The following is a 12668-nucleotide window of genomic DNA, read 5'->3' as shown; positions in this document are numbered from 1 at the left end:
CAGCCTGTTTTGGGCATTACTGATCAAGCGTTTTTCTTTTTAATCGTCGCCTTTCAAGAGCTATAACTTTTATTTTTCCATCTATATAGCTGTATGAGGGCTTGTTTTTTTTGCAGGAAAAGTTGTAGTTTTTAATGGTGCCATTTTGGGGTACACAACTTTCTAATTAACCTTTATTAACTCTCTCTGGGAGGGAGATGGGAAAAACCGCAATATTGCCCCTGTTTTACATGATACATTTTACGGCGTTCATTTTTCAATATAAATTAGGGCTGCAGCTAACAATTATCTGAATAATCGATTAGTTGTCGATAATTTAATAGATTAATCGGGAAAAAACACCAAAATTACAAAACAAAGAGGTTTATATAATTTTACTTGAAAAATTTTGTTCAAAGGCCATATTAAAACCAATTGTGGATGGCACTGTCATGGGGAGGGGGATCTGTGCATGGCACTGTCATGGGGAGGGGGATCTGTGCATGGCACTGTCATGGGGAGGGGGGGGATCTGTGGATGACACTATATAGCATCTTATGTTATATGTGTCGTGCCCAGATGCCCCCTCCCCATAACAGTGCCCAGATGCCCCCTCCCCATAACAGTGCCCAGATGCCCCCTCCCCATAACAGTGCCCAGATGCCCCCTCCCCATAACAGTGCCCAGATGCCCCCTCCCCATAACAGTGCCCAGATGCCCCCTCCCCATAACAGTGCCCAGATGCCCCCTCCCCATAACAGTGCCCAGATGCCCCCTCCCCATAACAGTGCAATACACAGATCCCCCTCCCCATAACAGCCCCGGCCCCGCTGCTCACAGCAGACTATTCTCTGGCAGTAACTTTTACTCAGCGCATCTTTATTACCTTACAATGAAGCTCAGGTAACAGGCAAAGCGGGTGGCGGCGTAACGTTACTCACTCACGTGACACACCTGCTCCGCCCACTTTATGAATGAAGGAGGCGGAGCAGGCGCGTCACGTGAGTAAGTGACGTTACGTCGCCGTCCGCTCTGCCTGTTACTGGAGCTTCATTGTAAGGTAAAATAAAGATGCGCTGATTTAAAGTAAACCGCCCGCCGCATAGCAACGAATCGGCGATTATTCGATAACTGGATTCGTCGAAAACGAATCCCGTTATCGAATATTATCGATAAAGTCGATTAATCTTTGCAGCCCTAATATAAATAAAATAATCTTTAACGCGGTACTAATGAAGCACTTCATTAGTACTGGAGGACCAGGAAGGATCTGTACTCACTGCTTCCTGGTCCTCGGCTTGGCTGTCTGCTGTGCAGGGCTGTGCATAGCGTGAGGGCGCACTGCGACCTCACACTATGCCTGAGATAAACAGCCGACAGCAGGATGAAGAGGATCGCGATGATGAGGAGCGGTGGCGTCCAGGAGCAGGAGAGATAAGTGTTTTTTTTTTTATAAAAGGAAAAAGATAATCCAGCTCACCTATCTGGTTTGTGTATAATCCCGGCTCCAGGGCCCTGGGGGAGTGTTCCCGGTACAAGCAGAGAAAATTGAAGGAAGGATCCCGGAGACAGATAAATTCCTCTTTCAGCTCTTCTTTATTATTATGAACAGTAGACAGACATGACCATCATATGCACGGCAAGATTGACGCGTTTCGGGTATGTACCCTTAGTCGTAACAAATTGCTGAATGTGGCCCCTCAATATATAGGGGTTGGAATCACCCCTCCTCAAAAGGGAGGAACTGATTTCAAGCAACATCCGTTGCACCACACCCAGACACTCCTTTTTTCAGCTTACATCAATCAGTTTGTAATTGCTAAGACACTGTGCAGACCTTCCTCTAGCATCTCAAGTTCAAATTAACCCATGATTGCATTCAGTACAAGTCGCACAGTGTGAATACTTCATTACATAGAAAACATAAAATATATATATAAAACCTTTAGTACAAACATTGACATACAAAAACAGATACAAATACAATGGCCCCTTGCATATAACATATTTAGGTTGGTTCCCTGATGGTGACATTTTCAGAGCAGATTTGTCTAAGTATATAATATTAAAAATATATTATTACGTGTCAGTGGAATTGAAAGTTACCCATATCCAGTATCAGACTGGGAATTTAGGATATCATTGCAAAATAAATCAGATAATAGGTGAAACATAACATAAGATTGTTTCAATCTTGCACTAAATCGATAGAAAATTATTGCTTGCAACTACTCAATGAGTGGAAAATAACGCGCCGCATCATACCAGTGCTATGTAGCCAGTGACGAGCAGAGATGTGCAAAACCTCCCAATAACATGGGATACCATATGTACATGCCATAATTGTCATGATATAAACTATATCGATGCCCCCAAATATGGTGAAACAGACATCGAAAGACATATATCAGTCCAAATGTAGATATGACTCACATAAAGCGCTGGGTGGTATCACATATTGTTAAATATTCTACTATGTACACCCAGCATTTTATTGATATATGTAAATAAGTTCTTTCTTAAGGTTGAGACCCCCTGGAACTCTGGTACCCAGCCTAAAGATCCAGTAGGCCTCGCGTAAAAGAATTTTCTTGCGATAGTCACCACCTCTTTTAGGAGCCAATACTCGTTCAATGGCATACGCCTGGAAAGATGATACTTGGCGGCCGTGAACATGTATGAAATGTTTGGCTACGTTGGAGATGTTGGGAATATTGGGGTTGCTGATGTAATTAAGGTGTTCTAATACTCTGTTTTTGAACCTGCGAATAGTGCTGCCCACATACATGAGATCGCATTTAGTGCATCGGACAATATAAATAACACCTTCCGTATTGCAATTAATGTACATATGGATTGGGAAATTATACATATGATCAGCACTGTCAAATGTTTTAGTGAGCAGGACATAGTCGCAGGTCCTACAACGAGCACTGCCGCATTTCGTAAATCCCTTATACAGGAGCCAGCTAGGCTTGGACTGTGGCCCACTACCACTGGCAGTGTAAAGAGACGGGGACAGCGAGCCGGACAGGGTGGGAGCCCTTCTAGATACAATTCTGCAGCCTGATTTCAGTGCTTCATGGAGAATAGCATCGTCAAACAAAATAGGTAGGCATTTCTTGATTGCAGAGCTGATTAAACTGAACTCATTGCTGTATGTTAGGGAGAGAGTGGGGACATTGTCCAGGTCACTGTCTGCCCGCGTCTTCACACCGCCCGCAGAAATCGGCACATTTGATTTACATTTGGATTTCCCAAACAATATCTCTCTTCTTTCTTTTTGGAGAGCTATCTCCCGTCCTCTATTAATCATCCACATAGGGTAATTTCTGACCCTCAGCCTCTTAACCACCCTGTCAAATTCTTCCTCTAATCGCTCCGTTTCACTACAATTCCTGACAGTGCGGATGAACTCACCCACGGGAATTGCTCTGACGGTATGCATTCGATGGTGACTTTTGGCATTGAGTATGGTATTGCCCGCCACCTCTTTTCTATAAGTCATGGTGTGCACTATCTCTCCAACAACCCCGTGGAGTGTCAGATCTAAAAAATTTATATGGGATTCATGTGCCAAGCAAGTGAAACCCAAATTGTAGTTGTTGTTATTCATGTATGCCTGGAGGTCTGGGACGGCAGATACACCGCCCGCCCATACCATGAGCACGTCATCGATGTATCTGCCGTACCAGACCAAACCAGGCATAAATGGGTTCTCCAGATTGTAAATATATTTCTCCTCCCAATATGACATAGTCAAATTGGCTAGGGATGGAGAAAATTTTTTAGATCTGACACTCCACGGGGTTGTTGGAGAGATAGTGCACACCATGACTTATAGAAAAGAGGTGGCGGGCAATACCATACTCAATGCCAAAAGTCACCATCCAATGCATACCGTCAGAGCAATTCCCGTGGGTGAGTTCATCCGCACTGTCAGGAATTGTAGTGAAACGGAGCGATTAGAGGAAGAATTTGACAGGGTGGTTAAGAGGCTGAGGGTCAGAAATTACCCTATGTGGATGATTAATAGAGGACGGGAGATAGCTCTCCAAAAAGAAAGAAGAGAGATATTGTTTGGGAAATCCAAATGTAAATCAAATGTGCCGATTTCTGCGGGCGGTGTGAAGACGCGGGCAGACAGTGACCTGGACAATGTCCCCACTCTCTCCCTAACATACAGCAATGAGTTCAGTTTAATCAGCTCTGCAATCAAGAAATGCCTACCTATTTTGTTTGACGATGCTATTCTCCATGAAGCACTGAAATCAGGTTGCAGAATTGTATCTAGAAGGGCTCCCACCCTGTCCGGCTCGCTGTCCCCGTCTCTTTACACTGCCAGTGGTAGTGGGCCACAGTCCAAGCCTAGCTGGCTCCTGTATAAGGGATTTACGAAATGCGGCAGTGCTCGTTGTAGGACCTGCGACTATGTCCTGCTCACTAAAACATTTGACAGTGCTGATCATATGTATAATTTCCCAATCCATATGTACATTAATTGCAATACGGAAGGTGTTATTTATATTGTCCGATGCACTAAATGCGATCTCATGTATGTGGGCAGCACTATTCGCAGGTTCAAAAACAGAGTATTAGAACACCTTAATTACATCAGCAACCCCAATATTCCCAACATCTCCAACGTAGCCAAACATTTCATACATGTTCACGGCCGCCAAGTATCATCTTTCCAGGCGTATGCCATTGAACGAGTATTGGCTCCTAAAAGAGGTGGTGACTATCGCAAGAAAATTCTTTTACGCGAGGCCTACTGGATCTTTAGGCTGGGTACCAGAGTTCCAGGGGGTCTCAACCTTAAGAAAGAACTTATTTACATATATCAATAAAATGCTGGGTGTACATAGTAGAATATTTAACAATATGTGATACCACCCAGCGCTTTATGTGAGTCATATCTACATTTGGACTGATATATGTCTTTCGATGTCTGTTTCACCATATTTGGGGGCATCGATATAGTTTATATCATGACAATTATGGCATGTACATATGGTATCCCATGTTATTGGGAGGTTTTGCACATCTCTGCTCGTCACTGGCTACATAGCACTGGTATGATGCGGCGCGTTATTTTCCACTCATTGAGTAGTTGCAAGCAATAATTTTCTATCGATTTAGTGCAAGATTGAAACAATCTTATGTTATGTTTCACCTATTATCTGATTTATTTTGCAATGATATCCTAAATTCCCAGTCTGATACTGGATATGGGTAACTTTCAATTCCACTGACACGTAATAATATATTTTTAATATTATATACTTAGACAAATCTGCTCTGAAAATGTCACCATCAGGGAACCAACCTAAATATGTTATATGCAAGGGGCCATTGTATTTGTATCTGTTTTTGTATGTCAATGTTTGTACTAAAGGTTTTATATATATATTTTATGTTTTCTATGTAATGAAGTATTCACACTGTGCGACTTGTACTGAATGCAATCATGGGTTAATTTGAACTTGAGATGCTAGAGGAAGGTCTGCACAGTGTCTTAGCAATTACAAACTGATTGATGTAAGCTGAAAAAAGGAGTGTCTGGGTGTGGTGCAACGGATGTTGCTTGAAATCAGTTCCTCCCTTTTGAGGAGGGGTGATTCCAACCCCTATATATTGAGGGGCCACATTCAGCAATTTGTTACGACTAAGGGTACATACCCGAAACGCGTCAATCTTGCCGTGCATATGATGGTCATGTCTGTCTACTGTTCATAATAATAAAGAAGAGCTGAAAGAGGAATTTATCTGTCTCCGGGATCCTTCCTTCAATTTTCTCTGTTTTTTTTTTTGTTTTTTTCCGCTGCTGGCTGACATGGGGGGGGGGGGAGCGGGCTGATGGCTGGCTGACATGGGGGGGCGGGCTGATGGCTGGCTGACATGGGGGGGCGGGCTGATGGCTGGCTGGCATGGGGGGGGGGGCTGATGGCTGGCTGACATGGGGGGGCGGGCTGATGGCTGGCTGACATGGGGGGGCGGGCTGATGGCTGGCTGACATGGGGGGGCGGGCTGATGGCTGGCTGACATGGGGGCGCGGGCTGATGGCTGGCTGACATGGGGGCGCGGGCTGATGGCTGGCTGACTGACATGGGGGGGCGGGCTGATGGCTGGCTGACATGGGGGGCGGGCTGATGGCTGGCTGACATGGGGGGGCGGGCTGATGGCTGGCTGACGGGCTGATGGCTGGCTGATAGATGGATGGATGCGGGCTGATGGCTGGCTGATAGATGGATGGATGCGGGCTGATGGCTGGCTGATAGATGGATGGATGCGGGCTGATGGCTGGCTGATAGATGGATGAAGGTTGGGGGGGGTGATCTGAGGCATTGGGGGGTTTGATCTGAGGTCTGATTAACATTGGGGGTCTGATTGCTGGTCTGACCTGATGTGTAATGGAATTTTTTTTTCTTATTGTTCTCCTCTAAAGCCTAGGTGCGTCTTATAAGTCGAAAAATACGGTACAGTGCAGCAGAGGCCCTAGTCAGTTTATATAGTCATTATATATTTTAATATGCACCTTGTGTTTTGTTATGCGCGTGAGTCAGCGCCGACCAGCACCCCCCTGAGTCCCGCCCACCCCATAAGCCCTGCCCAAGAACCTCCCACCCCACCCAGTACCTGGGAAATTTGTCTTGCATGAAACTGGTCCTTGGTGCAAAAAAGGTTGGGGACCACTGCCGTAGGGGATAATTTACATGATACTTATGTAGTCTGGGTCATTACGGATGCGGCAATACCAAACATATAGGGGAGTTGTTTTTTTTTGCAATTTTTTTAATTGAAAAGTGTATTTTCAATGGGAAAAAAAAGTGTTTTATTAATGGAATTTTTTTTAATCAATAAAGGTGTTTTTAGCTTTTTGTTTACCACTTAATAGTTCCACGAGGGGACTATAACAGACAATATTCAGATTGATTTTAAAATGCAATGCATCATCTCTATAGTTCATTGCATTTTAATGTCAATGCAATACTAACATTGACCAGCAGGCAGCACCAGAGAGGCACAGCCTGCTGGAAACAGACCCCAGACTGCTTTACACACATCTGCACCCCGCGATCGCATTTGCGGGGTGCTGATAGGAGACAGAGGGAGTTTGTGTTATTTTCAGTTAGGTGATAGGGATAGGTCATCAGCATCTAGAACCTGGAAAACCCCTTTATTCAGTTCTATCAACATCAAAACACACACCAAAGACAAACCTAAGGACTATTTACTTACCTGTTGTGCCAAAGGAGGGCGATACATCCAATAAAAACTGCTACTAGCTTTTGGAGGCATTCGATGCAAGACTGTTAAAAACCTATGGCCACCAGACATCAATATCTAGAATGAAAAAGAAAGTACATTTTTTATATTTGTCATTTAACGCGTAAGCATCCTCAGAACATTGCACATGCAAGATTAAAGAGGACCTTTCACCGCTCCTGACATACCTGTTAATAGCTTCATGCATCCCCCATGTAATAACAATCCTGGAGCTTCTATTCTTATGTCGTGCCAAACGTATGTTGTGCCATTCTTTTATTATTTTTACTAGACGTTATTAATGAATTACTAGCAGCCTGCAGTTAGGGTACAGATGGGTTGTAACAAGTTAGGGGGGTGTCCTTGCACAGTCTGAAAATGGCAGCACTGATTGGATAGAGTCAGACTGTGCAGTGACACACCCCCAAGTGGTTAACACCCCTCTGTACCCTTACTGCAGACTGCTAGCAATTCATTCATAACTTCTGAAATAATAAAGGAATGGTACAACACAGAGCCATAAGAATAGATGCTCCAGAATTATTATTACATAGGGAATGCATGAAGCTATTAAAACAGACATGTCAGGAGTGGTTAAAGGGAATCTGTCACCTGGTTTGACCATATTAAGCTGTCACCATTGCCATGTTTAATAAAATACCTTATTTCCTGCAGTGGTCTTCTTTCTTCCCTTCATGGTTTTATTTGGTTAAAAAAGCATTGGTGTACACCACACAGAATGATGGCTGACAGCAGGAGCTGAATCAGTTACAGTCATCTTAGCCCCATAGCTCCACCTCCTGCCCTGAGGAATCTCAGGGGAGGGCAGGGCTGGCTGACTGACTAATTTGACTCCTGCCGCCAGCCAGCGCTCTGTGAATCAATTCCAATGCCGTCCCAAGTTATATTGGGGATGATTCAATCCCAATATAATTAGGGGTGGGATCGGCATTGGAGCACAGAGCGCTGGCTGGTGGAAGGAGTCAAATCAGTAACAGTGGTCAGTCAGCCAGTCTGGACTCATTATTCAGTCACTGGTCAGCCATCAGTCAGGGATGTAAAGGAATACACAAACCAGTATGGCTAGTGGGGACGGATTGCAGAGAGGGATAGGATTGTTATGCTGCAGTGCACAGCTTCCAATGCAATTAAGGGCTCATTCAGATGGCCGTATGCTGTCCGCAAAAATACTGAATGCTATCCGTTTTTTTGCGGATCCGCAAAAAAACGGATCTGCAAAAAAACGGATAGAATTCAGTATTTTTGCGGACCCATAGACTTCAATGGGGCCATGTCCTGATTTTCACGGACAAGTATAGGACATGTTTAATTTTTTTTGCGGATCCGCAAAAAAACGGATAGCATTCAGTATTTTTGCGGACAGCATACGGCCGTCTGAATGAGCCCTAACACTGATGATGACTGGCATGATGAACATTAATGTGTGTCATGTCATCAACAGCATCAGACAGTGCTTGCAAGTTCACTCGTGGCCCTGTCTCCTCACTCAAACCTTCTTATGTTGCACAGCCTGCGGCTTGGTCCATACTCTGTGTGAGCTTTGCCCAGCCAATCACCTGCCCACTTCATTCATTCGCCCTGGCTCGCCCTGAGAATTGCTGCATGCATGGGCAAACCAGGCAGCAGGCATATGAGAGAGAAAAATAAATAAAATAAAAAGGAGTATCTTCCCAGACCCAGGCTCCACTCGAAAAAGTGATAAATAAAAAGGAATTGGAAAACTTCTGTCACCCCTTCCACGGGGAACTATAGCTCCCAGCATGCTCTGACAGCTGTACAAATTCAGGACCTGCATAGGAGAAATTAGATTATCACATAACTGGCAGTGTGTGTGTGTATGTGTCAGTGGGATGTGTTAGGCCCCTTTCACAAGAGTGAGTTTTCTGCGCAAGTGCAATGCATGATGTGAACGCATAGCACCCACACTGAATCCTAACCCATTCATTTCAATGAGTCTGATGTATCAGTTCTGCGTTGAATGAAAAATGCAGCGTGTTCTATATTCTGCGTTTTTCACACAGCCCTGGCCCCATAGAAGTGAATGGAGCTACAGTAAAAAAAACACATTGCATCCGGAAGCAATGTTGTTTGTAAACCTTCAGTTTTTTTATCACGCATCAAAAGCATTGCACCCGCGCGGAAAAAACTGAACGCAAATCGCAGACAAAACTGACTTAACTTGCTTACAAAAATTGGGAGAGTTTCACTGAACCCCCCCAATCGGCCACGCTCGTGTGAAAGAGGCCTTAGCCTACTTTCACACTTGCGGCAGAGTGATCCGGCAAGCAGTTCAGTCGCCGGAACTGCCTGCCGGATCAGGCAATCTGCATACAAACTGACAGCATTTGTAGACTGATCCAAATGCAGATCCGTCTCACAAATGCATTGCAAGAACGGATCCATCTATCTGTTTGTCATACAGACAAACGGATCAGTTTCTATATTTTTAATTTTTCACATTTTTACCGCTGCACATTGACGGAAGGACGGATCCGGCATTGAGGTATTTTTAATGCTGGATCCGGCAATAATACATTTCAAGCAACTGATCCGGAATTTTGGACGGAGATAATACCGCAGCATGCTGCAGTATTTCCTCCATCCAAAACGCCGTTCAATGACTGAAGTGAAGACATCCTGAACAGATTTCTCTCCATTCAAAATGCATGGGGATAAAACTGATCAGTTCTTTTCCGGTATTGAGCCCCTATGACGGAACTCTATGCCGGAAAAGAAAAACGCTAGTGTGAAAGTACCCTTAGTTGTTTTAGTAGTTACTGAGGGGAAGATGGAATAAGAGACTACATGGCTTATGTTCCAGCCACTCAAAGAGTTTGCTTAGTTGGCGGACATAGGGAGATGGATAGAAAGCTGAAGTGAAGGGCAAAAGTGTCTTATTTGAAGGTATTGAAAGAATAGTGTGTTTATCTTTTACTTGTTAGATAGTTAACAGTATTGATACAATAGGTAAATTGGGAATATAATACTTCAAAGTAGTAAGAGGATATTCCAAAATCAGGAGCCCATCATTTACAAGAGTCAGTAAGATACAACCATATATAAACTGCAGCTTCCATGGAATAAAGTGGGGGAAGGTGTGAGTGGCCAGAAATGCCCATAATGAACACTTTATGTAATATTCATTCATTTTAAAGGGGTTATCCGACTTAAATAAATCTATTCTAATTGCATTTATTGTAGACCAGTGAAAGATTCTTAAAATCACTTTCATCACCTATCTATCACTGTTTGGCCAGTTCAGTTCAGGGTCATGTTACACCTGACGTCCCGTTTACAAGCTTCTCTCTGCTTGAGGGAGTGTCCAGGCTCTGTAAACGAGAACGTCAGAGCCTCTGGTGCCCTCCCCCCTCCAGCTCTCCTCACACTGCCCGGCTCTGCTCTGCTGATGTCTCGTTTACAAGCTTCTCTCTGCTTGAGGGAGTGTCCAGGCTCTGTAAACGGAACGTCAGAGCCTCTGGTGCCCTCCCCCCTCCAGCTCTCCTCACACTGCCCGGCTCTGCTCTGCTGATGTCTCGTTTACAAGCTTCTCTCTGCTTGAGGGAGTGTCCAGGCTCTGTAAACGGAACGTCAGAGCCTCTGGTGCCCTCCCCCCTCCAGCTCTCCTCACACTGCCCGGCTCTGCTCTGCTGATGTCTCGTTTACAAGCTTCTCTCTGCTTGAGGGAGTGTCCAGGCTCTGTAAACGGAACGTCAGAGCCTCTGGTGCCCCCCCCCCTCCAGCTCTCCTCACACTGCCCGGCTCTGCTCTGCTGATGTCTCGTTTACAAGCTTCTCTCTGCTTGAGGGAGTGTCCAGGCTGTGTAAACGAGACGTCAGAGCCTCTGGTGCCCTCCCCCCTCCAGCTCTCCTCACACTGCCCGGCTCTGCTCTGCTGATGTCTCGTTTACAAGCTTCTCTCTGCTTGAGGGAGTGTCCAGGCTGTGTAAACGGAACGTCAGAGCCTCTGGTGCCCTCCCCCCTCCAGCTCTCCTCACACTGCCCGGCTCTGCTCTGCTGATGTCTCGTTTACAAGCTTCTCTCTGCTTGAGGGAGTGTCCAGGCTGTGTAAACGAGACGTCAGAGCCTCTGGTGCCCTCCCCCCTCCAGCTCTCCTCACACTGCCCGGCTCTGCTCTGCTGATGTCTCGTTTACAAGCTTCTCTCTGCTTGAGGGAGTGTCCAGGCTCTGTAAACGAGACGTCAGAGCCTCTGGTGCCCCCCCCCCTCCAGCTCTCCTCACACTGCCCGGCTCTGCTCTGCTGATGTCTCGTTTACAAGCTTCTCTCTGCTTGAGGGAGTGTCCAGGCTCTGTAAACGGAACGTCAGAGCCTCTGGTGCCCTCCCCCCTCCAGCTCTCCTCACACTGCCCGGCTCTGCTCTGCTGATGTCTCGTTTACAAGCTTCTCTCTGCTTGAGGGAGTGTCCAGGCTGTGTAAACGAGACGTCAGAGCCTCTGGTGCCCTCCCCCCTCCAGCTCTCCTCACACTGCCCGGCTCTGCTCTGCTGATGTCTCGTTTACAAGCTTCTCTCTGCTTGAGGGAGTGTCCAGGCTCTGTAAACGGAACGTCAGAGCCTCTGGTGCCCTCCCCCCTCCAGCTCTCCTCACACTGCCCGGCTCTGCTCTGCTGATGTCTCGTTTACAAGCTTCTCTCTGCTTGAGGGAGTGTCCAGGCTGTGTAAACGAGACGTCAGAGCCTCTGGTGCCCTCCCCCCTCCAGCTCTCCTCACACTGCCCGGCTCTGCTCTGCTGATGTCTCGTTTACAAGCTTCTCTCTGCTTGAGGGAGTGTCCAGGCTCTGTAAACGGAACGTCAGAGCCTCTGGTGCCCTCCCCCCTCCAGCTCTCCTCACACTGCCCGGCTCTGCTCTGCTGATGTCTCGTTTACAAGCTTCTCTCTGCTTGAGGGAGTGTCCAGGCTCTGTAAACGGAACGTCAGAGCCTCTGGTGCCCTCCCCCCTCCAGCTCTCCTCACACTGCCCGGCTCTGCTCTGCTGATGTCTCGTTTACAAGCTTCTCTCTGCTTGAGGGAGTGTCCAGGCTGTGTAAACGAGACGTCAGAGCCTCTGGTGCCCTCCCCCCTCCAGCTCTCCTCACACTGCCCGGCTCTGCTCTGCTGATGTCTCGTTTACAAGCTTCTCTCTGCTTGAGGGAGTGTCCAGGCTGTGTAAACGGAACGTCAGAGCCTCTGGTGCCCCCCCCCCTCCAGCTCTCCTCACACTGCCCGGCTCTGCTCTGCTGATGTCTCGTTTACAAGCTTCTCTCTGCTTGAGGGAGTGTCCAGGCTGTGTAAACGAGACGTCAGAGCCTCTGGTGCCCTCCCCCCTCCAGCTCTCCTCACACTGCCCGGCTCTGCTCTGCTGATGTCTCGTTTACAAGCTTCTCTCTGCTTGAGGGAGTGTCC

General features: G+C 46.5%; 1 protein-coding gene across 2 annotated transcripts in view; it reads right to left on the bottom strand.

Annotated features, from left to right (window-relative positions):
• Positions 1-12668, bottom strand: part of TIMM44 (translocase of inner mitochondrial membrane 44) — a 262338-nt gene that overhangs the window by 221149 nt on the left and 28521 nt on the right. For both annotated transcript variants that reach the window (XM_040417742.1, XM_040417741.1), the window contains exon 2: positions 7222-7326. In XM_040417742.1, coding sequence (XP_040273676.1) covers positions 7222-7326 — 105 coding nt within the window. The remainder of the gene's footprint in view (positions 1-7221; positions 7327-12668) is intronic.

Source organism: Bufo bufo, chromosome 2 (assembly GCF_905171765.1).
Source record: "Bufo bufo chromosome 2, aBufBuf1.1, whole genome shotgun sequence".
NCBI lineage: Eukaryota > Metazoa > Chordata > Amphibia > Anura > Bufonidae > Bufo > Bufo bufo.
This window is presented reverse-complemented; position numbering and strand designations above follow the sequence as displayed.